The sequence below is a fragment of the Amphibalanus amphitrite genome, unplaced genomic scaffold (genome assembly GCF_019059575.1).
Source record: "Amphibalanus amphitrite isolate SeventyFive unplaced genomic scaffold, NRLGWU_Aamphi_draft 001133F_arrow, whole genome shotgun sequence".
Classification (NCBI taxonomy): domain Eukaryota; kingdom Metazoa; phylum Arthropoda; class Thecostraca; order Balanomorpha; family Balanidae; genus Amphibalanus; species Amphibalanus amphitrite.
In genome coordinates this window covers 200,665-227,607 of record NW_024882627.1, presented here as the reverse complement: position 1 = coordinate 227,607, position 26,943 = coordinate 200,665, and the positions used below count along the sequence as shown (strand labels likewise).

Below are 26,943 nucleotides of genomic sequence, written 5' to 3'. Positions count from 1 at the left end.
AGTCTCTTCTAGAGGGCTGTAGGTGGCGCGCGTGATAATCAGAATTCCATTCCTGGGTCGAAACGGTCGGTCTCGGTAGTGACTAGCGACCTCAACCTTTGTCTATGGTGGCATCAGTGCTGTTTCGGCTGTTGTGAAGGCTTGGAAGTGCGCGGCATAAGCTGATCTCTCGAGGTGAGTTCGAGCAAGTGATTTCGAATAAGGGGTGGGACGAGAGGCTGCAATGGGCGCTGCTTCGCCCACCAGTCACCACGGTGTGGGAAAGCGCTCGGTGCACAGAGATGCATTGTCGATTGTGGAGGTAGGCAAGCCGCCAAAAACACATTGACATGTTTTGCAGACTGGATCAGTCGGGTCAATGATCAGGAGTGAAAAACTTGGCATGGATGGCGGTGCAGTAAAACATCTGTATTTTGTTCTTTCAGATTGGTTCCGTTGCGGTGGCTTCGCTCATAGTGTCCTCCCTGAATAGGGGCGGGGCAGTCTGATGCAAGGGCGACTCTGCATCTTGTACTTTGGGAGGGCCCACCGGAGTTGACCCAACGTCACGCGACGCGCTGGTGTCCCCAAATCAATAACCAAAGTGATCTTTATTTCGTCGATGCTCATGGTGGTCGGTTTTAACTTGTCAATGTGACTGGACTGCCTCGATCGCCGTTTCCTGCTCCCGCCTCTGCTCCGCCCGTGGGCTGGTTTCATCGACTGGCAGTCGGTGGGCCGTCAGTCGGTGGGCCGCCGGACGGCCCACCGACTGCCGGGCGCCGCCACTGGCATCGTCGGTGCTGTCGGCATGCTTGGCGCCTCGGTGCCGTCGGCATCTCGGTGCCGCCGGCGGTGTCGGGTGAGGGGGGGGGCATGTTGTAGGGGCGGACATCCGGAGCCTGTCCTGTCATAGACGATTTGGACTTGGACACTAGGGCGTGGAAGGGGTAGGGGCGGAGTAGTGATGTCCTTCCGAGAGCCTAGCGAGAGTGAAATATCGAATGACCAAATATTCAGGCAACATCATATCAATCTGGTAACTATTGCCCAAAGCTGTCGCGATGCGGTTAATCACTGAGCTTCGCTTTCACCCGATATATAAACTGGTGCGAGTAGAGGCCCTCCAGCGTGGTGTCTCTTCCAGACAGTATGCAATATAATACATTATACTATACAATACAATCAGTAGGTACTATACGTGGGGTGAATGAAAAGTTTTAAGCCTAACACAGTTACAGGTGACGCAGGTTAAAGGTAGTGTGCCAGCTTTCCTGGACCGTATGGAGTTAATGGCCCAGATAAGGAGAACCGGATTTTTAGAACTTATCCATACCTTCAAAACTCATGGAAACGTCTTAAATTCTTCAAATTTTGAGTACCCCAGTGCGAAATTCGCCCCGACGGGTTGTCGGTCGTACCCCAACCACATTTCACACCACTATGAACAATAAATGCACACACTGAAATCGCTATTACCGATATGCTCATCCAATCAAGTTTCGATAAACCCGTTCATCATCATCTCCTGCGGTTTCGAACACGCCTGTTAGGTGGTGCGGTAGACCGCGTCCAAAGCCAGGGCCCCGGTAACGTGAAGCAGCCGAGTCGGGGCAGCGTGCGCTGACCCAAGCCGGGGCCGCGCGTCCTCCCGGTGTCATGTGATAGCCCGGGGCTGCCCGCGGGGATGCGGTAGACCGCGCCCAAAGCTGCGGCCCTGGCTTGGGTCAGCGCACGCCGCCCCGACTCGGCTACCTCACGTTACCGGGGCCCTGGCTTTGGGCGCGGCTTCTGCTCATACTTTGTAGTGCGGTGGTGGTGCGTCGGGCCGCGCGCTCTGACTTCGGCCAAGAAAAATGTGTCAGCTGATCATTGTCATTTCTGCCACTTGCGTATGGTGAAATGGGGTCATAACTAAAGAGATGGCTTTTTCATATCAATTATTTTACATAAAATCATATTTCAAACCATAAATAATGTTCGACAGCCAAATAAAAGAAACAATACCAATACAGGCTTACAGTTTACGGCTCGACATTGTGTTGTCTACGATTAGACAGCTGATAACTCATTCCCGTACGTCGTAACTCTATAATGACCTTTGCTTATTGTCACATGTGCGCCGCATTCGCGATTGTTGCCGACGCCTGTTTACAGGTCAGCCCACTACAGTTGTTATACATATCGAAAAACCGATAAACTTTTAGGCGAAAAAGGCACTATTCCAGGCCCATTTTTGATTTTTTTTGCGATATTAGGTAGAAACAGAAGCTTCTTATCCTAGGAAAAATAAAATGGGAAATCTTTCAAAGGTGGCACATGAAAATTTGGTCACACATTTTGCAACTATTTTAGGTTTATTATAAAACTATTTTATAGTTTTATAAAAAATTTATAAAAATTTATAAAATTTAACCCTATTCCTGGCGGGCTCCGCCGGGACAAGAACTGGCGGGGGGGGGGGCCGATTCGGCCCCCCCCTGAGATCTCGAGAACGAAGCAAGATAGCGACAAGCGGTAAACGGCATCGGATACGCACGGCCAAGATCTACAATTTTTACTAAGGTCATTTTCAGGTCAGGTCAAAGATGACGTCACAGGGGTCGAAAAAGTCAAAATGGCGGCACTAGATATGGAGAGAGTTTTTCTCGAATAACTTTCGAATTAGTCAAGATAGGAACAAACTAAGGGCATCATCGTGATCCTCTCGTCAATCCGCATCGAATGATATATATGTTGACCTCGAAAGGTCAAGGTCAAAGGTTGACCTCAGGTCACGTGACCTCGAGGTCATCATGTATATCATTCGATGCGTCTTGACGAGCTGAACACAATGAGACCATCCACGCGTCTGTATCTTGTTCCTGTACGGAGTTATTGGCCAAAAACCTTTGGTGACCTTTGATGACGTCACATGACCTCACAGCTGCCCAACAGCAAAACAGACCTCAAGGTAGTGAAGGTTGATCGTATATGAAGTCATGTATGGTATATGGGGCCATTCCGACCCGTTTTAGTGGTAAAAACAGGGAGTTGATTTTTCCCCCATTGACTTATAATGGGGAGGTCGCGAAATTGACCTGACCTTAGGTCACCGATATCAAAATTCCGAGATATACAAATTGCACATATTGGTACCCTAACTAAACCCTGAAGAGAAGAAATTGATCGGTCAAAAACTCTAGCTCTGGCGTGATTGCAAACTTTTCTGAGGTAGCGTCACCAAACCGCCTCTGGTGACCTGACCTGAGGTCAGATCAACTCAAAATTTTCAGACATGTTGCGTAGAAGCCTTTTAGGAAAAGTCAGAAAATTTGAGCTTCCTAGCTCAACGCGTTTGGGAGATATAACCAAAAAACCTCAGGGGGGGCTCCTGAGGCCCCCCCCCCCAGGAATAGGGTTAAGAAACGAAAAGGACTAGTACTTCAAAACTTGGTGTACACACCTAAAAATGAGTTTGCCATAAAATGCTGGGATGAAAACCACCCCTTTCTTGGCTCGTTTTTCCGCCATTCCCGATGGCGCAAAAAGTGTCCAAAACCCCGTTGACTTAACATGGGGAAAATGGAATCGCACGTGCCACGTGCCACGAGGTTTTAAGCGAGTAGCGACCGGTGCCATAAGGTAGATCGCCTCCGGGAGCCCATACACTGAACTTTTTACGAAGATTGTACATTTCGTACAACTGTACAACTATTTTATAAATTTTATAAATTTTCTTAAATTTTTATAATCGAGACATCTTGGTCGCAGCCTAGACGAAATGTACAATCTTCGTAAAAAGTTCAGTGTATGGGCTCCCGGAGGCGATCTACCTTATGGCACCGGTCGCTACTCGCTTAAAACCTCGTGGCACGTGGCACGTGCGATTCCATTTTCCCCATGTTACAACGGGGTTTTGGACACTTTTTGCGCCATCGGGAATGGCGGAAAAACGAGCCAAGAAAGGGGTGGTTTTCATCCCAGCATTTTATGGCAAACTCATTTTTAGGTGTGTACACCAAGTTTTGAAGTACTAGTCCTTTTCGTTTCGTTTTTAGAGCCCGTTAAAGTGAAGAAGATTACGCGTTCGGTGAAAAGGGAGATAAATCGAGAATTGAACTTTTATAAAGTATTGCGATTTCAAAGCCATGCCTTCATCTGAAATTAAAAAGGACCTGAAATTAAACTTATTGGTTGTGGCCCATCATATGTCACTGTTAAGGTTTGAGCTGCTAATTTCAAGCAGGGCAGGAACCTGGAACAGCGTCCAAAATGAAAAAATATCAAAAACGCCGTAGAATGTGACAAAATCCGAAAACATTGACCCTGCTCTAGGGGTGTGGATGCTGGATCCAAGACTGTGAGCTCATCAGATAGCGGTAAGAATGGACATCTCCATTGTTTTGTTTTGGACATCTCTATGTTTTGCAAGTCTGGCAGCGAATCGAGACATCTTGGTCGCAGCCTAGACGAAATGTACAATCTTCGTAAAAAGTTCAGTGTATGGGCTCCCGGAGGCGATCTACCTTATGGCACCGGTCGCTACTCGCTTAAAACCTCGTGGCACGTGGCACGTGCGATTCCATTTTCCCCATGTTAAGTCAACGGGGTTTTGGACACTTTTTGCGCCATCGGAATGGCGGAAAAACGAGCCAAGAAAGGGGTGGTTTTCATCCCAGCATTTTATGGCAAACTCATTTTTAGGTGTGTACACCAAGTTTTGAAGTACTAGTCCTTTTCGTTTCGTTTTTAGAGCCCGTTAAAGTGAAGAAGATTACGCGTTCGGTGAAAAGGGAGAAAATCGAGAATTGAACTTTTATAAAGTATTGCGATTTCAAAGCCATGCCTTCATCTGAAATTAAAAAGGACCTGAAATTAAACTTATTGGTTGTGGCCCATCATATGTCACTGTTAAGGTTTGAGCTGCTAATTTCAAGCAGGGCAGGAACCTGGAACAGCGTCCAAAATGAAAAAATATCAAAAACGCCGTAGAATGTGACAAAATCCGAAAACATTGACCCTGCTCTAGGGGTGTGGATGCTGGATCCAAGACTGTGAGCTCATCAGATAGCGGTAAGAATGGACATCTCCCAGGAGCAAGCTGGCGACATTCTTACCAATGGGCATGACATGAGAAAGGTCTCTGCTCATTGGGCCTCTCCAGGGGCGCCGCCACGGATTTTTGACTGGGGGGGACGGACTGACCGACTAAAAACCCAAAAGTAGACATTCTTACCGTGGCTTTTTCGGTCGGATGCATTCAACGTTTAAAGCAAATATGCCACTTTTAACATAGGGTTTTGAACTGAAGTAACAGTTATGTAGCTTGAGCTGAGACGAGAACAAATCAGGAGCTTTTATGGCCCAACGATCACCCTAGCCAAATATATTGGTATCGATTTTAGGTTTGAAGACTGAAGTCATTCCCACAGATTACACTTTGTCATTCTCTTACCGAGGAATCCATTCCCTTACGGAAAAATGCTAGCCAATCAGCATTCAGCTGGTTTGAACTACGTACTATGCTTGGTCAACGCGTAATCAGCTTCCGCTGCAATATAGGTAGTAGCGGTGTCGATTTCTACCGAGTTGGGGGTGCCCGGGCGCAGCAAATCCGCCGCCCTAGCGGTGACCTTTACCTGCGCGGTCTGTTGAGGCTCCAAAGTCAAGCCGGCCGAGCCGGCGGGGAATTTGGAGAGCTCGGCCCCCCCCCCGACTTGGCGGAAATGGACACCCATGTTTAGGTATTTCCAAGTAATGGCTATAGACCGCATTCCCACCGAGTACCTACCTATATACACATCTAATGTCCGATTCAGTTTGACACGGCAAAGCCTCGTGTCGTGTTCTATCACGGTATAATTGCTGATGTATGCCACTTATATGATCGATAATGCATATTGCATAGGTAATGCATATTGCATACCCGCGTGGAGGAGGGGGCGTTGCATAGTCACAAATCTCTCTTTTTGGTTTGTGCACGAATCGGCGCGAAGCGCCGCGAAAATTGGCAAAAAACATTAGGCAAAACTGCTCCAAAATACGAATTTTGCAGCCCGTGTAACAAGCTTGATACCAGAAAACCTTAGGTCAGGAAAACCAAGTCAAGTAGTCAAGTCGCCTCAAAGTTTTGTGGCCCTGTCAACCGTATAGCTTATTTCTTAGAAGCTAGAAATTTAGTGTAGCGTGACTGCAGAAGTGTGGGGTCGGAGCCGGAATCAGTCGGAGTTGACTGTTTTGGCCAGTTTTGGCCAGAGTCGGAGTTGAAGTCTTCGAAAATGTTCGGATTTTGACTTCGAGGTCGGATTGGTGTAAAGTCATGCTCTTGGCTGGTTAGACGAAATATATTAGGCCCGTGTTCGGCCAGTCGTGTTATACGACACACGTTGATCACGATATCAAAAATCGGCAGTTCCGCGATGACAGGTCGGATAAGAGCTAGAGATTTTGTTGGCCGAGGTGGCAGGGGTCAGACCAATGCATGTAGGCCCGCATATTTACGTCTGGACAACGAGTTGCGTTGGAGAGGCCGGAAATAGTGGCGATTTCAGGATCGCAAGAATGGACCGTCATTGGAATGATTCTTTTTTAAACCGTGCACTGTTTTCGGCCGGAATTCAATAGTTAGTACAAAATATTTTGTAATTACGTTTCCACCAAGAATGAATGCCATCAGGGCTAAATTTTTAATACTTTTGCATTTTGTCAAGAAGCATATAGTGCTGTTATATTGCAGTTTTAGCGCGTTTGTTACAAAATATGAAGCGAATAAGCGTCAGTGTAAATCATCAACAGTCCCGGGCCATCAACAGTCCATGAGTGACAGAAGTTAACTTGAGGGAAAGCTATGCTAATTGCTCTTGTCCATCCACTAAAATTTATTAGATATTTTGCTTTGTGTATTCCAAAAGGAGAGGAAACTATTTCATTTGTGCCTTCATGTCAGAATTGAAGGTGGATCATTAAATTTTCAACGCAGTTTACAAACAAGCATTTGGTCTTTCTCGTTTATAAGCAGTGGCTAAGAAAAGGTTGATCAATCCTGAAGTTCAGTCATCTCATCGTACCTCAACTTGGCAGCAAGAGCCCCCAAGGACAGAGGATATATTGTATACATGTCCTGTAAATCAAAACAAACAAGCATTTGGTCTTTCTCGTATATAAGCAGTGGCTAAGAAAAGGTTGATCAATCCTGAAGTTCAGTCATCATACCTCAACTTGGCAGCAAGATCCCCCAAGGACAGAGGATATATTGTAAACCTGTCCTGTTAATCAAAACATTTTTGTGCCTTCAAAGGCTTAAGTTATCTGTGGTGTGTTCGGAGTTAGGCTATATGGCCGTTTTGTTGTATGTTTATGTGGAGATTGAATATAACTGTGACCCTGTGCTTGTTTGTATACTTACGGTCAAACAGGGAACAGCACATTCACATAACATACTCACCTAGCACCTAACTCATAGCTGTACCCTGCAGGATCTGTACTTGTTCATGTCTCGAGCATTAACAAAGCACTAAAGTAGCTTAGTAATCATTTCCCACATTTTCTGAGCATCTAACATGACATACAGCAGTGCAGAGCAGCTTCAGAGAAGAAACACTTTAAATGCACAGACTCACACCAGCCACCCAATGAGCCAGTTCCTCAGTTGACTGTTTCCCTGGACACAGCTTGGCAATGTGAGCTAACTTTTGGCAAGTTGAAGGTTAGCAGGTAAGATTGAGTTAGGGTGAGTACCTACCTATGACTAGGTGCTACTGCCATGCAGGTCTTGGGTAGGCTGCAAATATGTGTGATGATTGAGGTTAGGTCAGCTGTCAGGTTAGTCAGGTTCAAGCATGCTCATTGCTCAGGTCACATTTTTATGGACATTTGGCAAATTAAAAAACTAACAATCTGATCTAAGCTAACCCGACTAAACATACCCAACTACTGACTATAGGAACTGAGCACCTGCCTACTTGTGCCTACATCTCATACCATGTCAAAGTAGGGTTCCTTGGTGGAAGATTACCCTCAGTACTTTTTATCAAGTTAAATGTTACCCTAGTCAGTACCCTCAGTACCCTCAGTACCCTCAGTACTTTTATCCCAGCCCTGTGAAGAAAACTAATACTTCTAAGCTCTGAGTCACTGCTGGCCATCCACAGGAAGAAACGCAGAGACTGAGAGCTTTGCCATTGTATATTGGACCAATAATGACTATCACGAATGACTATGAACACATATGATCACATCGTTGCATGGATTGTCACATTGACAATTTTAGTACAATCCTGTTTTCAAGAAATACAGTGATGATGATTAACATCAAAATCAACATAAAGTGGATTTAGTGATCCAAGCTTTCTCCTCCAGTAGCAATGGAATGATCGCATGTTTCATTTGCCAGACACTGAGTACCTGATGCACATTACAATCTGCATAGCATCTAAGCATAGTAAAACTGTCCAAGTCCATTCATTCTAGATTTTAACTTGATAGTTAGCACTAATTTATCTTGCTGTTGTAAGTTATCATTCAATATTCGTACCAATACATCAATATGCGCTCATCAGTCAACATTTTCTGGCATGATCCTGCTCAGCGTGCTCTTCAGTATTGCTCCAAGGTCTGCAATATTATAGCTTGTTTTGGACAATAAGCTCTTTTAATTTTACTTCTTCTTGCTGATATATGAGCCCGATCAACTTGCGTTCATCAACCAAAATTTCATAACTTGTTCAACTTGATATTGATATTGCTCAGTAGTCAGGACCTCTGTCAGCCTCCTGGACACTTCAGATTGTTTTCAGTCAACATACTTCTTAAATATGATATAAGTCAATCTTAAGGGATTCAAAACATCCAACAAAACGACGTACAAGAGCAAGAAAACCACCAGATAAACTAAAAAAATGGCCTTGAAACAGAGCCAAGTGGTGCTCCATTTGTTTGTTTACAATGATTGTAGTGCTGATGTATTTTTAGGACTCTGAACGTCGGCTTATAAAAAAATGAAACGTTTTTACAAAAGTTGTAAGACAAGTAATATTTATCTGAAAGAAATAAAATATTCAAAAGCCAAACACTATGAAATACATGAATCGGAACGAAAAAGTAACCCAAAAATCCAGCCTAATCACCGGCTCCTAAAACTGCAACACAATTAGCACTTTTCCCCGCAACTCGTTGTCCAGACGTAAATATGCTTCCCACACCCCATATACTGAGTATCTAAACCTCCTGGACCCTCTCAGATTCGGCACCGGCCGTTCCATCTCTTCCATCCTCAGGACAGTCAGATCCTTCTCCTCCACGCCGCAGCCCCCTGCTCCGGGCTGGACGGGCAACTCTATCCCATGTGGGAATGGCTCCACTGGAGCTATAGTCCTTTGCCGGGTGCAGTGAGTGCCAGTGGGCTGGGCTGCTTGTTCAATTGGTCGGGTTCATCCCAAGTGGCTCACTGGGGTGGCTGCCCAGACCAATGTCTCCCACTAATTCTTTCATACTTGCGGCTCTGAAATGGTCTCATTGGACCGAAGGGCCTAATCAAATTTCGAGTAGGATAACAACCAGTAAAACGCCTTTTGGGGCGACTAACGGAGCGAGCGAGAGGGTGGGGTGAGCCTTGCACGTGCGAAATTGCGAGGGGATACCTCCAACTAACTTGTGCACTGCACCCTTCTAACCGGTCCCTAACGATGTGCCACATTTGAGCGCAATCGGCCTAGCCGTTCTCGAGATCTGGAAGCGGCACCCTGCACGTGCGCACGTGCAAAATGGGTTCCAACTGACTTTTGCACGGCACCCTACTAACCGGTCCCTAACCATGTAGCATATTTCAGCACAATCGGTTCAGCCGTTCTCGAGATCTGGAATCGACCCCTGCATGTGCGCACGTGCAGCAGCACCCCACACTGAAAGAAAAAATGACACCCTGTACGGGGTATTGACGGTCATGTCAAAAATAACACCCGAGTGGGGTGTTTTGAGGGGAGTCGCTGAGCTATTATAAATGGGGTGTTTGGCGTACACCCCAGGAAGGTTTCGACGCATAGTGGGGAGTCGCAGCCGCTAAAGGGGGGTCAGCGCCGGCCCACATGGGGTTCCGTTAGACTGCAGGTGACACCCCTCAAATATCAGCCGAGCACCCCTTTTTGGTCCCTAAGCACCCGACAGGGTGTCAAACTCCCAAATTAGGGTGTAAAATATAGCAGCTCAACACTGAAAGAAAAAATGACACCCTGTACGGGGTATTGACGGTCATGTCAAAAATAACACCCGAGTGGGGTGTTTTGAGGGGAGTCGCTGAGCTATTATAAATGGGGTGTTTGGCGTACACCCCAGGAAGGTTTCGACGCATAGTGGGGAGTCGCAGCCGCTAAAGGGGGGTCAGCGCCGGCCCACATGGGGTTCCGTTAGACTGCAGGTGACACCCCTCAAATATCAGCCGAGCACCCCTTTTTGGTCCCTAAGCACCCGACAGGGTGTCAAACTCCCAAATTAGGGTGTAAAATATAGCAGCTCAACTCCCCTATTTTTCTGATATAACTCCCCATATTGTTCCTGACCCCCACGCGGGGAACCGCGCGTCTTCAGCAGGGAATCTCTCAGAGAAGTTTCACTCCCCTATACTTCCGAAAAACTCCCGGCGAGGATTAAATGTCTTTCGGAACGAGAATCTCAGACTATATTTATAACCGGGTGAGGAGTTACTCTTTCCGTTCGCGGCCTTGCGGCGCCCTGTAGTGTGCACGACCAACGTATGTCACGGTAATCAGTCTAGATATCATCATGATATAGTTGGCCACTCTACGCTATGCACGCTTTTGCCTTAGCTCCAAACATGCACCAGCCATTCGTGAAAAACAGGTCCCGATTTTACCAACTTTAGTTTGCGCCATCTATCGGTAGGATTTGAAGCTGAAAACACGGGGTGTCACTCCAGGATAATGACACCCCAGAGGGGTTTCAACGGGGGTGTCTCAGCGACACTCCAATTTTTTGGCCTGCAATTTTTGGGGAGTTCGCTAGCCGAACCTCTCCCAAGGGGGTCATGTACATTTTTGCGGCGTCAAAAGGTAATGGGGCTCCCGTGTCGGGTGTCACAACACCCATGACATCCTAAAATCATGAAAACGGAGCCTAATTTAGGAGTATTTTGGAGTATGTGGTGTCAGATTGTAAGAAATGGGGTTCCCCGATTTTTTTCAGTGCAACTGTGGCACATGGATATGCATTGCCTAGTGGGTATACCTACATGCCAACTTTCAGCGCAATCGGCCCAGTAGTTGCCGAGATATTGAAATTGTTACAAAACTGACACCTCTTCGTTTTTCACGTGGCACGTGCATATGGGGTCACTCACATGCATCGGGAATAGTCCGATGCTCGTTAGAAGGAATGAATCTAGTGCTACCCTACAATAATTACCGAAATCGGTCAAGTGGTTGCTCAGATATAAGCCTAGGAACAGCGTGACCACGGCATGTTCAGAAATTTCCGTTAACCTACGAAAGACTATGCTCGCTTCGCTCGCTCCGTAATGAGTTTGGGGGGACGTCCCCCTTCCATTCTGAGAGTGGGGGGACGCGTCCCCCCCGTCCCCCCGGTGGCGGCGCCCATGGGCCTCTCGGCTTTTTGCTGCAGAGCACGACGAGAGATGTGTAATGACATTTGGAGCTAGTTGAAGCAGATTCTGAGAATTCAAAGTCACTTTTCGCTACCGATGATTAACTGGGTGTTTCACTTCAATCCAGCACTGGAAGAACAGTGGAGTCAGTGAAAGAACGTCTCTACTCTAATCTGAAAAATTAAATGTCAGAGTCACAACAAGGAGGAAAGTGTTCCGTAATTCGGAAAATAAATGAGATGTCTTGCAAGTGTACTTTTTTCAAAGGGTCTTACTGTAATTGGGCATTACTAGGATGAACCACTGATACACCTTTGTTAGAAAATCAGGAAGATCAGAAGGGCAATCCTGACAAAATTGGTCGTGTTTCACCAGGACAATAAATCAGGGTATTTTTCACTGGTTGCAATGTAAACAATGAATTACTGAGCCTTCCAAAGTATCCCAAATTTAATCTTTTAAACAGCATTGGCATCCTTAGGGTGTCTATTTCTGTCTAAGCTTAAAGAAAAAACTGACTGGATGACGCTTCACAAAAAATAATGACGTCATTGACACCGCGAGCACTTACCCAAAATAGCATGATTCAAGGCACTATAAAAGTGAGGAAAAAAGTGCTAGGACTTCACAATTTTGTGTCCATTCATATCAATAGTGGCAAAATGTGTGACCAAAGTTTCATTAATCTGCGTCACCTGTAACTATGTTAGGCTCAAAACTTTTCATAATTCACCCTACGTACTGTCGCGAGCGCGCCGGCCGGAGCAGTGATGCCAAGACCCAGGGGCTGCTACGCTTGTGACTGATGGAAAGGGATGCGTGAACACCATCCATACCTATGGTCAAGCTGTCTTTCAAATTTGGCGCCGGACAGGCAGCTCAGGTCATCGTTAGGTGCGGTGGTGGGTCACGACAATATACGATTGAGCCCCTGGGAGTGAGACAAGCGGACGTTCGATAGTTTAGGGTCGCTTTCGCGCTTTTTTCTGCAATGCATCCTTTATTAATTTTTATTTTTTCTTCGATGTTTGAGTTTTGATCTATGGCTTTTTCGACATTTTTGTAATCGATGTTTTTGCCTTTTTGATGCCCGTCCAAAGGGATTTAATTTAATGCGTTTGGTATCTTCCGTGCACTATTTTGTCATTCGTTGCTTGTCTTTTGTTTTATTTTTCGTATTTTGCTTTTCTGTTCCACCCTCACATTTTTCGCTTTCTTCATTTATCTTGAATCTACTAAAATACACCCAGTAATTATTATCGTTGATATTGGATGACCTTTCAGAGCCGTTCGGCGCTTCCCGCTTGGTATACGCAGCCCATGGGAAACGAGTTAGCCGCCGTTCTGGTCGGGCATACCACCGCTCTGGCGCGTTCTAAGGAGACGTATAATGTACCATAGAATCTGCTCGTGACACGACAACAAAATGTGTGAACATGCTGCACAAGCACATACGTTTTGGGTACATAAAGCATACATATTGCGTACATTACTGCGATGAATAGTGAATGCCTATGTGCGGTGTACTCGTAGCTTCGAGCTGGTGTGGCGTAACTCGTGGGACATACATGCGCTGTGTATTGCGCAACTCTAGTGTTTGTTTATGAAACACTGCCAGGCCATATGCCGCTTGCTGATAGGACTTCATGCAGTTGGTAACCCAAACAATCATGGTAAAAGAAGCGATACATTACAAAGTCCCAATCCACGACAATACGTCTCCCAATGCGCTAGCTTTCTGGGAACGATATTTCAATAAGTGGTCAGCTATCCTCAGACTCCCTATAATTGTCATGCTCACCCACCATAGGGTCGGCGCTAAGGTCGGCGCTATAGGGTCGGCTCGTTTGACTGGTCAGCGGCCAGCATGTATTAGCCAATCTGTGCAGCCGAGGCCAGTGTTTGTGTACCGTCTCATGCGAGCAGTGCTGCCTGGAGCCGCGAGGGGACGGAGCTCGGCCGGCGTGCTGCATACGAGAGCCGCATCATCGGTAAGTCCATCCATTGATCATGGATAATGTCGTGATTATGAGTTTGAAGAATGATCTAGCTTAACCCGCGCCCCGCTGGGCTATTCAGCCATACGCGCCCTGCTGGGGGGGGGGGGGGGCAGATTCTGCCCCCCCCCCCTGTCTAACTTCCGAACCGATGGTCGTAGAAAGACGGGAAAAACGGCAATCGAAAGCTCTCAACGAGGCGAATCTTAAGAGCTCAATTTTTTTTTTGCATAAGTAGGTCAGAGGTCAGGTCAAGGTCAGGTCAAGGGTACAAAATGCAAGTTTCCACAGTATCGGCCTTGCACCGTAATTGCCGAAGAATGGACTGAGACTGATTGCCCAAAACGTGTTCTTAGGCTACCAAGATAATATTCGTTGCACTTACAATATCATTCAAAGGTCAAGGTCAAGGTCAGGTCAGGTCAGGTCAGGTCACCAAAAACAAAATATAGAAAAGGGCATGTGCGACACATGTTTTATGGGTCATTTTATTCATAGAATTCAATAGGCACACTCAATTAGTGTTATGGACCACCTCTGGATGAATGTCAGTTCGAGGTCAGGTCAAGGTCAGGTCAAGTGAGGTCAAACTTTGAAGTTGGTTGTTAAGGCCTAAAAAGGTGTCTATCTGATGCAGTTTTTCACGGCGAGTCGAATGGTGCTATTTTTGTTTCCGTACAAGGTCTAGAAGTTCCAAAAAATTCATTGTTCAAAAATTTTTCGTGTCGTGACGTCATAAAATTTTGAATAACTCCTACATTTTTGAACCGATTCTTCTCAAAATTGGTATGTAGGTGCACATAGACCACTTCTATGACATATATTTTGCTTTTTTCGATACATTAAAAATTTTGGATTTTATAATTATTTTCCCAAAAAAGTCGATTTTTTTAGAAATAAAATTTGGGCCAAAATCCAACATTTTCAAAAAACCGAGATAGCCGTTTGATAGACAAAGTAGAGTCACGTATAACCTTTTTTGTTACGTCTTGATTCCTTTAAAAATGAAGATGTTAGCGGCGTTTGAAATTTTGCGATTTTTTTGGCGAAAATGGCGAACATGACGTCACTAAAACGTCATTTTCTAAAAAACAAATCCGACGGATTTCGCTCAAATTTTTAGGGAACGTGTCAAATTGATGTATGATAAGGTACTGTAAGTTTGACGTTGCTGGCGTAACGCGTTTAGAAGTTATTGGCGAAAAACGGGAGGGGGTGCAGATTCTGCCCCCCCCCCCCAGCGGGGCGCGGGTTAACCCACGAGCCGCTGGGGGGCATAAAGTTGCCCCCCCCCCATACGTTTTGTGGAATATCTCCGAAACCTGATGAGCTATGAGCGTGAAACTTGGCATAGTTTCAAATGAATACCAAGCAATGTTTGAGGAAAGTTTGGTGGCTGTAGCACTTAAGATGACGTCACAGTGACGTCATATTTTTTGTCGTTTTCCGATATGGACCGTTTCTGATGTCGCTGAGCATGAAACACCCGTAAATGAACTAGACAGCACCTGCTGTAATCCTTAAACATCTAAGTACTTAGTACACTTCCAACTAGTTCCTGACCAATAATCGGTCCTTTACATTCGGTCTCATATATCGGATATATCGTGAGGAAACTGAGAGTCGCAAATCTATAATTTGACTTCTGACGTCATTGTGACGTCAATTCAAATGGGATCGACACCAAATTTGGACACAACCTCGGCTAGGTATTCAGGAAGAATGAAGATGTGTGCAAAGTTTTGTTTCTCTGCCTCTTCGCGTTGCGACGAAATCGTCGCAGATGTAAAGGGGGGGGCAACTATATGCCCCCCCCCCTCCCCTCCAGCGGCCGGTGAGTGTCGCGGAGGCCCAGCGGCCGCCGGGTTAAGCACTTTGTTTACCGTTTGGAATGGATAGGCGTCTTTTTGTGACCAATAAATGGGTGCTGTTCAAACAAATGACGTCCGGACCTTCCTAAAACATAAACATCATTATCATCAATCATCATCATCACCGGTGCCCCATGAAGCATTATTAGACGTGTTTACATAGGGTTTGTTGCAAGCTTATGTCTCCCTTCGTGATGTTGCAAAAGATGCTAATGGTGCTTAACAATTTACAAAATGATCCCTCTAAATATTTGAAGACCACTGCATCGAAATTATCGCCAAATAAACGAGCTAGAGCCTCGTCAAAAATGCTATGTAAACGCGGCTATGGTCGGCTGCATACGCCATTTAGGATAGCACATAGCATAGGTTACATGATTATACGGACACACGTATTTACGTTTCAGAAGTCAGCGATGACTTCCCCGAAGGACCTGGAGGACCTGTCCTCGGACGCCAATGTGCTCAGCCTGGCCTACGGCGGACACAACGAGGACATTCTCAACAAGGCCAAGGAGCTGCTGGCAGAGTCTACCCGACACGCGCTGGTAAGCGTCAACGCGATGAGGAGGAACTGTGAAGTGTGTGTGTGTGTGTGTGTGTGTGTGTGTGTGTGTGTGTGTGTGTGTGTGTGTGTGTGTGTGTGTGTGTGTGTGTGTGTGTGTGTGTGTGTGTGTGTGTGTGTGTGTGTGTGTGTGTGTGTGTGTGTGTGTGTGTGTGTGTGTGTGTGTGTGTGTGTGTGTGTGTGTGTGTGTGTGTGTGTGTGTGTGTGTGTGTGTGTGTGTGTGTGTGTGTGTGTGTGTGTGTGTGTGTGTGTGTGTGTGTGTGTGTGTGTGTGTGTGTGTGTGTGTGTGTGTGTGTGTGTGTGTGTGTGTGTGTGTGTGTGTGTGTGTGTGTGTGTGTGTGTGTGTGTGTGTGTGTGTGTGTGTGTGTGTGTGTGTGTGTGTGTGTGTGTGTGTGTGTGTGTGTGTGTGGTGTGTGTGTGTGTGTGTGTGTGTGTGTGTGTGTGTGTGTGTGTGTGTGTGTGTGTGTGTGTGTGTGTGTGTGTGTGTGTGTGTGTGTGTGTGTGTGTGTGTGTGTGTGTGTGTGTGTGTGTGTGTGTGTGTGTGTGTGTGTGTGTGTGTGTGTGTGTGTGTGTGTGTGTGTGTGTGTGTGTGTGTGTGTGTGTGTGTGTGTGTGTGTGTGTGTGTGTGTGTGTGTGTGTGTGTGTGTGTGTGTGTGTGTGTGTGTGTGTGTGTGTGGTGTGTGTGTGTGTGTGTGTGTGTGTGTGTGTGTGTGTGTGTGTGTGTGTGTGTGTGTGTGTGTGTGTGTGTGTGTGTGTGTGTGTGTGTGTGTGTGTGTGTGTGTGTGTGTGTGTGTGTGTGTGTGTGTGTGGTGTGTGTGTGTGTGTGTGTGTGTGTGTGTGTGTGTGTGTGTGTGTGTGTGTGTGTGTGTGTGTGTGTGTGTGTGTGTGTGTGTGTGTGTGTGTGTGTGTGTGTGTGTGTGTGTGTGTGTGTGTGTGTGTGTGTGTGTGTGTGTGTGTGTGTGTGTGTGTGTGTGTGTGTGTGTGTGTGTGTGTGTGTGTGTGTGTGTGTGTGTGTGTGTGTGTGTGTGTGTGTGTGTGTGTGTGTGTGTGTGTGTGTGTGTGTGTGTGTGTGTGTGTGTGTGTGTGTGTGTGTGTGTGTGTGTGTGGTGTGTGTGTGTGTGTGTGTGTGTGTGTGTGTGTGTGTGTGTGTGTGTGTGGTGTGTGTGTGTGTGTGTGTGTGTGTGTGTGTGTGTGTGTGTGTGTGTGTGTGTGTGTGTGTGTGTGTGTGTGTGTGGTGTGTGTGTGTGTGTGTGTGTGTGTGTGTGTGTGTGTGTGTGTGTGTGTGTGTGTGTGTGTGTGTGTGTGTGTGTGTGTGTGTGTGTGTGTGTGTGTGTGTGTGTGTGTGTGTGTGTGTGTGTGTGTGTGTGTGTGTGTGTGTGTGTGTGTGTGTGTGTGTGTGTGTGTGTGTGTGTGTGTGTGTGTGTGTGTGTGTGTGTGTGTGTGTGTGTGTGTGTGTGTGTGTGTGTGTGTGTGTGTGTGTGTGTGTGTGTGTGTGTGTGTGTGTGTGTGTGTGTGTGTGTGTGTGTGTGTGTGTGTGTGTGTGTGTGTGTGTGTGTGTGTGTGTGTGTGTGTGTGTGTGGTGTGTGTGTGTGTGTGTGTGTGTGTGTGTGTGTGTGTGTGTGTGTGTGTGTGTGTGTGTGTGTGTGTGTGTGTGTGTGTGTGTGTGTGTGTGTGGTGTGTGTGTGTGTGTGTGTGTGTGTGTGTGTGTGTGTGTGTGTGTGTGTGTGTGTGTGTGTGTGTGTGTGTGTGTGTGTGTGTGTGTGTGTGTGTGTGTGTGTGTGTGTGTGTGTGTGTGTGTGTGTGTGTGTGTGTGTGTGTGTGTGTGTGTGTGTGTGTGTGGTGTGTGTGTGTGTGTGTGTGTGTGTGTGTGTGTGTGTGTGTGTGTGTGTGTGTGTGTGTGTGTGTGGTGTGTGTGTGTGTGTGTGTGTGTGTGTGTGTGTGTGTGTGTGTGTGTGTGTGTGTGTGTGTGTGTGTGTGTGTGTGTGTGTGTGTGTGTGTGTGTGTGTGTGTGTGTGTGTGTGTGTGTGTGTGTGTGTGTGTGTGTGTGTGTGTGTGTGTGTGTGTGTGTGTGTGTGTGTGTGTGTGTGTGTGTGTGTGTGTGTGTGTGTGTGTGTGTGTGTGTGGTGTGTGTGTGTGTGTGTGTGTGTGTGTGTGTGTGTGTGTGTGTGTGTGTGGTGTGTGTGTGTGTGTGTGTGTGTGTGTGTGTGTGTGTGTGTGTGTGTGTGTGTGTGTGTGTGTGTGTGTGTGTGTGTGTGTGTGTGTGTGTGTGTGTGTGTGTGTGTGTGTGTGTGTGTGTGTGTGTGTGTGTGTGTGTGTGTGTGTGTGTGTGTGTGTGTGTGTGTGTGTGTGTGTGTGTGTGTGTGTGTGTGTGTGTGTGTGTGTGTGTGTGTGTGTGTGTGTGTGTGTGGTGACGGTCGATTGCGCTTACGGTGTTGGGTAAAAATGGGAAACGTGCATTATTCATCCCATATTTTTTAGTGGAAGTCAACGTAATCATTTCGGCCTAGGCTAACATTCCCGTTAAATCACTTATTCATCATAACACTAATAAGCCTGGCCATGGTGCCACTGTTCCTGACAGGAGGTGGAGCCGCCGACCTGTCCAAACCTGAACTACGGCCCGCAGCTGGGCAGCGACAGGTTCCGCTCGTCACTGGCATCGTTCCTGTCGCGCCGATACGGACGAGAGGTGAAGAGGTGAGCCGTGGAACGATCAACGAGTCACCATTGCTGACTCTACTAGCTTTGAAAGCCCACCTTATGAAATAAATCAATAACAGTTACCTGTAATAGGTACCCATACTATTTTATTTAGACGGGTTTAAGCTCGTGCCGTCTTCCAAGCTTTCTTCGAATTGTTTACGGCAACTGAAGCACCAACTGTCCCTCTCGAAGCCCTTCGCCTGTGCTTACCTTCCTGGTCTGACCGGCCGGTCGGCGCAGCGAGCGGCTGGTGCTCACGTGTGGTGCCACACACGCCCTCCACCTGGTGACGTCACAGCTGTTCAGCGAGGGCGGTCTGGTGCTGGTGGAGGAGCCCTCCTACTACCTCGCCCTGGGGCTGCTCAAAGACGACCTCGGCATGCGACTGGTGTCCGGTGAGTGGCGAGTGCTGATAGCTGGCAGACACAGTGTGCAGTGACAAGTTAGGTGCCTACATCTCATTGTTTGCCCGATGTTCAACAATATGAAACACACTCTTCGTCGTCTATTTATATGTCGTGTTTTTAGTCCCCAGAATTGCCGGCCAATTCGGCTGACTTGAATTGGACTGACTGATTCTGATGGCCGGTGTCACACCTGCAGTGCCTCTGGAGGAGGACGGTCCGAACCTGGCCCTGCTGGAGCAGCAGCTGACCAAGCTGCGGGCCGGCTGCCAGTTCACACCCACACCACGGCGTCCGTTCTGGTGTCTGATGTATCTCATCCCGGACCACCACAACCCGACCGGCGCATCCATCTCTGAAGGTAAGACGAAAGACCGCGCCGAAATTTAACCGAAGCCTTCAACGTATAGGACGTTGAACTGGCAAAGCCGACCGATCGGATATTTTCTGAGGCAACGAAGCAGGTGTTTGCATTTTCTTCTTGACGTCGTACTTGCAATGCCTACTTTCTTTTTACTCAGTAGAACAAATATTTCAGCGCATGGACTGTTAAATCGTAAAAGCTGTGCCGCGACGCACTTCTGCATTGCGGTACAGCCTACCTATCAGCACAAAACGATTTGAGCTGACTCTGCCCGACGCTGTTCTTTCTTCGGTCTCAAGTTGGTTTTTTCGGCATTTCCCATGCGGACGAATACAATGAGCAACCGCGGGAAGTGACTGAGTGCCTTTTTTACCCTGATCCTTGCCTATGCCATTTGTTTTCGAACAGAGAAGCGCCGTGGCCTGGTGGAGCTGGCCAGGCGCTTTGACGTCCTGCTGTTCTGCGACGACGTCTACAACCTGCTGACGTACCCGCCGGCTCGTGTCGGTCCGCTTCTAATCACCTACGACCATGACTCGCCTCCGACCCCGGGCGTGACCCCGCCGACCCCAGTGGGTCACGTGGTCTCGGCAGGAACGTTCTCGAAAATTTGCGCCCCGGGCGTTCGAGTCGGCTGGCTGGAGGCGCCGCCACGCATGATAGAGATCCTGTCAGAATCGTAAGTTTGGGGAGGGAAGGGTAGAAAACGCACCGACTGACAGCCATCAGCTGACTGTTCGTCCAGTTACGTTACCATGACACAGCTTCTTGGAGATGGTCGAAAATCGATCATAGTTGAAGAAGATTGCGCTTGACGGTTTTCTGTTTTATGTGACATTTTACGCATCCCATCGGGAAATTATGAACATCCTATCGGAAAAGTGGGTGATAAAAATCATTCAACAGAAATATAACAAAATTGTTTTGTGTAATCTGATAATAGAAAATATTGCCAAATTATCGAATAAATGATAAGGGGAGAACCATCAACCTTTTAATTGCTTTTAAGTGCCAGCCCAGCCTTGCAAAATAAGCGACGGCATTGTTATTCGCAGGAAGATTCTGTTCTCTGGCGGTGCTGTGAACGGTTTCATGTCGTCGGTGATGGCCAGCGCCATCCAGCTGGGGTTGCTGGACAAACACCTTGACGGCATCATCGCCGTCCTTCAGGTCAGTAACTGGTACCGGACTCTGCAGAGCACATTTTTCCAGATTTAGTGACCGTAAGATCAAAGATGCTCATTTGTCCTAGAAACGTCGCTCAATTCTCAAACATAAAACGTCTAAAACGTTTAGCTCGAGCAAGTCGGGTCGATCAAGTCTCATAGTTCACCGCTCAGATCAATTGTCCGAGCTTCCAATGCCATCGTGCAAAAGCTCGTTTGTTGGATGAGAAAAGCTGTGTCCTGTGAATCACTTGGATGGTCAGTTTCCGAAAACGCTGAAAGGGCGTGACCGTTTCAGTAGCGCCCTTGTCTTTGCGTTTCGTGCGTTGCCCGAGCTCATTGACTACTGCACCTACATAGTCAGAACATCTGTCTAAAGCCTCCTCTTTCATTCCAGGAGAAACTGGAGCTGACCTTAGCCTTCCTGGGTCGGACTCTGCCACCGGAGCGGTACCAATGGAGCGTCCCCTGCGGCGGGTTCTATGTCTGGCTGTGCTGCCCGTTCGACACAGTCCCGTTCGCCGCCTGGTGTGAGAAGAACCGCGGCGTTCTCGCGCGCGCCGGCGCCGCGTTCTCAGTGAATGGCAGCGGCTGTCAGCATCACCTGAGGATCAGCATCAGCTACCTCAGCCGAGACACTCTGCAGGAGGCTCTGTCCAGGCTCTGTGACGCCCTGCTCGAGTATGAGGCAGAACACGGTGGAAAGTGATGCTGGCAGTGACTCTCGGACGTCACCGGAGGGCGGTGATGTCTTGTTGGTGTATGGTGCCGAGCGAAGTGATAATTGATGTCATTTGTTAACGTATCCCACGGGTCTGTGACGAGTTTAGAGGCTCTGTGATGCCTTGGTCGCGTATGGGGCTAGTGAAGGTGTCTTGCAATGCATATTTACTTGAAAGCTCAATAATACATCCGGTTCTTATAGTTTTTTTTTTTTGCATTTGTGAATTGTGAATATAAGTAGTAGGTACCTATTTTGGTTGGCAGCCATTGTTATTTATAATATAGTGTTAAAAAATGTGATGTGCCTGCACCAATCATGCTTGTGCGCAATCTATCAACTCAAATGCAATAACTGATTAACACAAGACAATTCGAACGTAAAATAGTAACGCCTCGACTAAATAACTTTAACAGCAACATTTGTTGGTGCAGTGAGCTAATATAATAAGCCAACCTACCGCCGCCTGAAAACAGAATAGCATTTGATTTGTGCCAACCATAAGTACCTGTTACTGGCCCAAAGTCGACTTGGTCGACACAACATTTGTATGACTATACGAGTTTGATGTAACTAAAGTCTCTAAGGGGTGTGGCGGTTGTAAACACCCCTGCATCTGACGCCATCGTGACAGCTAGCCCGCCTGGTCGCTAACTCCGTCCCGTATACAAATCGGACCACACGGCTGCCATGTTTGGAATACGACCGTAAACACTTCATGGTATGACCGCACGACAGCTGACGACTGAGATGGTGACCGAATCGTTCGCTGCAGCAGCGGGGATGGGCCCGTTCGAGGTCACCACTCGGTGTGATAACCAGTAACTGATGCATTGCAGCTAGGAAATGTTTGCTCATTTTTGACGTAAATGTCAGGATCGTTTAGACTGTCTTGTCACGCTTCTGACAGCACTTGACATTTGAACTCATCCCTCATGAGATCGATAACATTCGTTCTCAGTCATGCATCTTTTTGCTGAACTAACGTGAATACGGCTGTCTCGTTGCTGCAATGATGCATGGTCACAGCTAACAATCCGTAATTTCGAAAACACCGATATGAACTGTGACTCAGGACTGTCGTCAGGAAATTTTCGATTCTCGTTGCCAGCTCGCTGTGGCCGGCGGTTCGAAATCGATATATACGGTCCCGAACATTGGAGCAGACTGCAGACGTCCACAGCGATTAGCGAAGCCCGACGGCTGGTAAACCTCCTGAGAACCAGATTGTCAGCCCATTATATAGTTGCATGCCTACAGTGCACAGTGCTCCGTTACACATGTCGCCAGTTATTCTAAAGTTGGCATGAGCGGGTGGGTATGGGAAAGCTGAGTGAAACCAGGCACAGGATATGCGCCGTGCCGTTGTATATGTTGATAGATAGTGCGTGCGACCTTCGTCTGAACTATTACCGTTACGATAAAACTTGGTCAATGAGTGCTGACTGGGGCCGCCGTCCATGAATTGCGTTCTTCATCATGAGACCATATCTATGGTGTTTTGAATAAAAAGTTCGATAGGCATTTCTGTATACCCTATCTGAGCGGAGACGACAATAATTTAATCAGAGTGGGCTAATCTTGAGTGAGGTCGTGGAAAAACAGTCGGGTATCTACAGGATGATGCACCTATCCGGGACAGCCTCCAACAGGTCTGTAAATCAGCACCATGCCGCAGCAGTCGGCCTCCTACCGGAAATCTGTGCAGTGTGCTTCTCGTCTTAAAGGTAGTGTGCCAGCTTTCCTGGACCGTATGGAGTTAATGGTCCAGATAAGGAGAACCGGATTTTTAGAACTTATCCATTCCTTTAAAACTCATGGAAACGTCTTAAATTCTTCAAATTTTGAGTACCCCAGTGCGAAATTCGCCCCGACGGGTTGTCGGTCGTACCCCAACCACATTTCACACCACTATGAACAATAGGTAAATGCACACACTGAAATCGCTATTACCGATATGCTCATCCAATCAAGTTTCGATAAACCCGTTCATCATCATCTCCTGCGGTTTCGAACACGCCTGTTAGGTGGTGCGGTAGACCGCGCCCAAAGCCAGGGCCCCGGTAACGTGAGGTAGCCGAGTCGGGGCAGCGTGCGCTGACCTAAGCCGGGGCCGCGCGTCCTCCCGGTGTCATGTGATAGCCCGGGGCTGCCCGCGGGGATGCGGTAGACCGCGCACAAAGCTGCGGCCCCGGCTTGGGTCAGCGCACGCCCGAGCCCGACTCGGCTACCTCACGTTACCGGGGCCCTGGCTTTGGGCGCGGCTTCTGCTCATACTTTGTGGTGCAGTGGTGGTGCGTCGGGCCGCGCGCTCTGACTTCGGCCAAGAAAAATGCGTCAGCTGATCATTGTCATTTCTGCCACTTGCGCGTGGTGAAATGGGGTCATAACTTAAGAGGCAGCTTTTTATATCAATTATTTTACATAAAATCATATTTCAAACCATAAATAATGTTCGACAGCCAAATAAAAGAAACAATACCAATACAGGCTTACAGTTGAAGGCTCGACATTGTGTTGTCTACGATTAGACAGCTGATAACTCATTCCCGTACGTCGTAACTCTATAATGACCTTTGCTTATTGTCACATGTGCGCCGCATTCGCGATTGTTGCCGACGCCTGTTTGCAGATCAGCCCACTACAGTTGTTATACATATCGAAAAACCGATAAACTTTTAGGCGAAAAAGGCACTATTCCAGGCCCATTTTTTATTTTCTTTGCGATATTAGGTAAAAACAGAAGCTTCTTATCCTAGGAAAAATAAAATGGGAAATCTTTCAAAGGTGGCACACTACCTTTAAGTGTCATGATTGCAGCATAGCCCGAATCCTCGTCGTATAACACCGGCACTCAGCCCAGTCGCCTGGGTCGTCGGATGTATAAAAGCAAAGGCATGTGCCGGATATGTAGACCGGCCGTGACGCCACCCTCAGCGGCCAGCGCACTATTGAGAAAAACTGGCCCGTTGTTGACCTGGCCTGGGTTGGCGAAACCTTGTGTAGACCAGACAGTGGCGGATCCAGGGGGGGGGGGGGCAAAATGGGCATTTGACCCCCCCCCCCCAACGGCATAATTTTAACATTACGCCTATGGACGATGCATGGAAAGAATCGATAAATTGTTATGGTTTGCCCCCCCCCCCAAAAAAAAAAACTCTGAGCTGGATCCGCCTCTGAGACCAAAGCTGTGAATTGTTAGGTACTCCAGCTAGAGAGCAGAGAGCAGAGCCTGGTGACCCGGGTAAGCCCGGCCCCGGCTCGAGTCGGTGGCTGGTGCGGGCCCAGAAGTGTGGAGTGAGGACTATGGGCGTGTGATAGCGGCTAGGCGAGCGCGCGGAAGGTGGTCACTGGTCACAGGCATGGATTCCGATTGTTGTCGTCTGCCACTAAACAAATGCGTTCAAAACTTTGTTTTAGAACATGGTGTACGAAGGACCTTGCGAATTTATTCACACCCTGGAGCAAATCCGTATAAGAGCCCTGCCTTACCGTGAGCCCTGCAGAGTGCAAGGCGCAGGCTGCAGGCGCCAGGTGGCATCCCTCCTCCGCCACCACCGCGGTCACTTCTGGCTAACACCCATGCACGCACCCGCACTTCTTTCCGTTTAACCGTTCCTAATTCCATTATTTCTAGCTTTACCTTACCTTACCTTTAAAGTGATCGGGATATGTAAAGGCAAGTAAGCCTGGAGGTCCCGCTCTCATCGAACTCATGTGTTCCGTTCTCACTCGACTCAGTCGGTGTCAGGCACCTGATGATACTGAAGCGGAGCCCAGTGGCATAGGCGGCGGAACGGGGAGGGCACCGGGGCACCGTGCCCCCTTTGATTTTGGCATTTTAACATTAGCCCTATGGGCGTTGCATGGAAAGAATGGGACCAAAAGTTGGCAGTGCCCCCCCCCCCCCCTTTAACCCGCGCCCCGTTGGGCTCTGCCGAGCAACGCGCCCGGTTGGGGGGGGCCATTTTGCCCCCCCCCCCTAAGATCTCGAGAACCACGCAACATAGCGACAAGCGGTAAACGGCATTGGATAGCCCCAACGGGGAACTACCTTGTGACCCAATTTTATTGACCTAGGTCAAACCGATGACGTCACAGGTCAGGTCAAAGGTCCAATTTTCACCGTTTACAGGCATTTCAAGAAATGCGTTGTAAAATCGAGTAAAATGCATTTCATTGAAAATCATCGATGGGAAAATGTTCTTCAAACACATATTTTGCTATTTGAGGTCACTGATACCAGGTCAGGTCACAGAGGTCAGGTCACGGGGGGTCACAATATGAAAGTGTCGTGTGATACATGTTTTATGGTCCATTTTACATGACAAATGCGAGTATGTGGGTCATGCAGCCTTTGGGGCCAGCTTAGGTCACGTTTTGGTCAAGGTCAGGTCAAGGTCAGGTCAAGGTCAGGTCAAGGTCAGGTCAAACTAGGTCAAATTTCAAAGTTAATATTTTTGCATAAAATGGGTATCAAAGCGATGCAGCTCGTCACGGGGAGTGCAATGGTGGTCTTTGTTTTGCCGTACGTGGTCTAGAATCGCTAAAAATTGAGTTCAAAAATTTGACGTCATCAATTTTGAACAGTTTTTTCGCTATAACTTGGCCAAAAAAAGAGATATCGATCTGAAATTTGGTATGTATATAGAAGAGCGCTGGGACTATCACATATATTCCGTTTTTTTTTTTCGAAATTCGGAAACATTTTGGATTTTTTTTAAAGCTTTAAAAAAAAAATCAATTTTTTGATTTTTTTTTTTGTCAAAAACCAAAAATTTTGAAAATCCGAGATAGCAGTTTTGTAGCGCCGCTTTTTGTCTACTAGACCATGTAAAGAACTTTGAAATCGCTTGATAACTGTAGATTTAGTGAGCGTTTCAAGATTGCATGTTTTTTGCTCATTTTTGCTCGAACATGACCTCAGTTTGACCTCAATAACTCCTGACCTAAGGTGACCTAAGACTTGAAATTTGGTGTGAAGGTGTCAAATTGATGCCCGGGAAGGTACTGAAAATTTGGCGGCGCTGCGCGCCGTCGTTTTCTTGCTATTCAGGAAAAACCACAGGGGTGGGCCAAAATGGCCCCCCCAACGGGGCGAGGGTTAATTGAAGGTGTTCGGCCGCCCAGTGGGCATCCAGACAGCTTTTGAATACGTTCAGCGAAGGAGAGCCCAGCGGCATCGGTTCAGCGAAGGAGGTAACGTTATCTGTAAGAATCTTGGAAGAGCCTACAATCTCGGCCGGCAGTCCATTCCAGTCGTTCACCACACGAATGGCAAAAGCTGACCTCCTGACTGCTTGAAGCTGGGACATTCCGGATCTTGAACTGGTGACCTCGCGTAGAAGCGTCGGTACTCGTTAGCGAGAGTGAATAAACCGTTCACACTTTGCCTTGCTCCTTAAAATTATAACGTGTCTCTCCTTCCCAGAGTCCGTAGACCGGCCAACCGGCTCGGCCGGTTCGCTTTGGAGCTAATGACGTCATATATATGCTCAGCTGATTAAATTTGTAAATAAAACCTTGAAAATCTCTTCACTGGATGGAAGAGACAGAAACGGCGCAGATAATTTAATT

General features: G+C 47.5%; 1 protein-coding gene across 4 annotated transcripts; it reads left to right on the top strand.

Annotated features, from left to right (window-relative positions):
- LOC122370461 (2-aminoadipate transaminase-like) lies at positions 1–21,569 on the top strand. 4 transcript variants are annotated; one of them, XM_043346118.1, is made up of 9 exons: positions 1–174; positions 13,502–13,566; positions 15,851–15,991; positions 18,590–18,705; positions 18,952–19,106; positions 19,315–19,476; positions 19,888–20,158; positions 20,535–20,649; positions 21,043–21,569. In XM_043346118.1, the coding sequence occupies exons 3-9, from the start codon at positions 15,860–15,862 to the stop codon at positions 21,352–21,354; spliced, it is 1,263 nt and encodes a 420-aa protein (XP_043202053.1). In that variant the 5' UTR covers positions 1–174; positions 13,502–13,566; positions 15,851–15,859; the 3' UTR covers positions 21,355–21,569. The 4 variants fall into 4 exon arrangements, with proteins under 4 accessions (XP_043202053.1, XP_043202052.1, XP_043202050.1 ...); XM_043346115.1 differs by having other exon boundaries at positions 52–174; positions 13,386–13,566; XM_043346116.1 differs by having other exon boundaries at positions 75–174; positions 13,465–13,566.
- The last annotated feature ends 5,374 nt before the right edge of the window (positions 21,570–26,943 follow it).

Excerpts from the sequence above, each read along its gene's own strand:
- LOC122370461 (XM_043346115.1), top strand. The coding sequence starts at position 13,492 with ATGCGAGCAGTGCTGCCTGGAGCCGCGAGGGGACGGAGCTCGGCCGGC. Across the intron at positions 19,477-19,887 it reads CGGCGCATCCATCTCTGAAG|AGAAGCGCCGTGGCCTGGTG; the intron begins GTAAGACGAAAG and ends GTTTTCGAACAG. Across the intron at positions 20,159-20,534 it reads ATAGAGATCCTGTCAGAATC|GAAGATTCTGTTCTCTGGCG; the intron begins GTAAGTTTGGGG and ends TGTTATTCGCAG.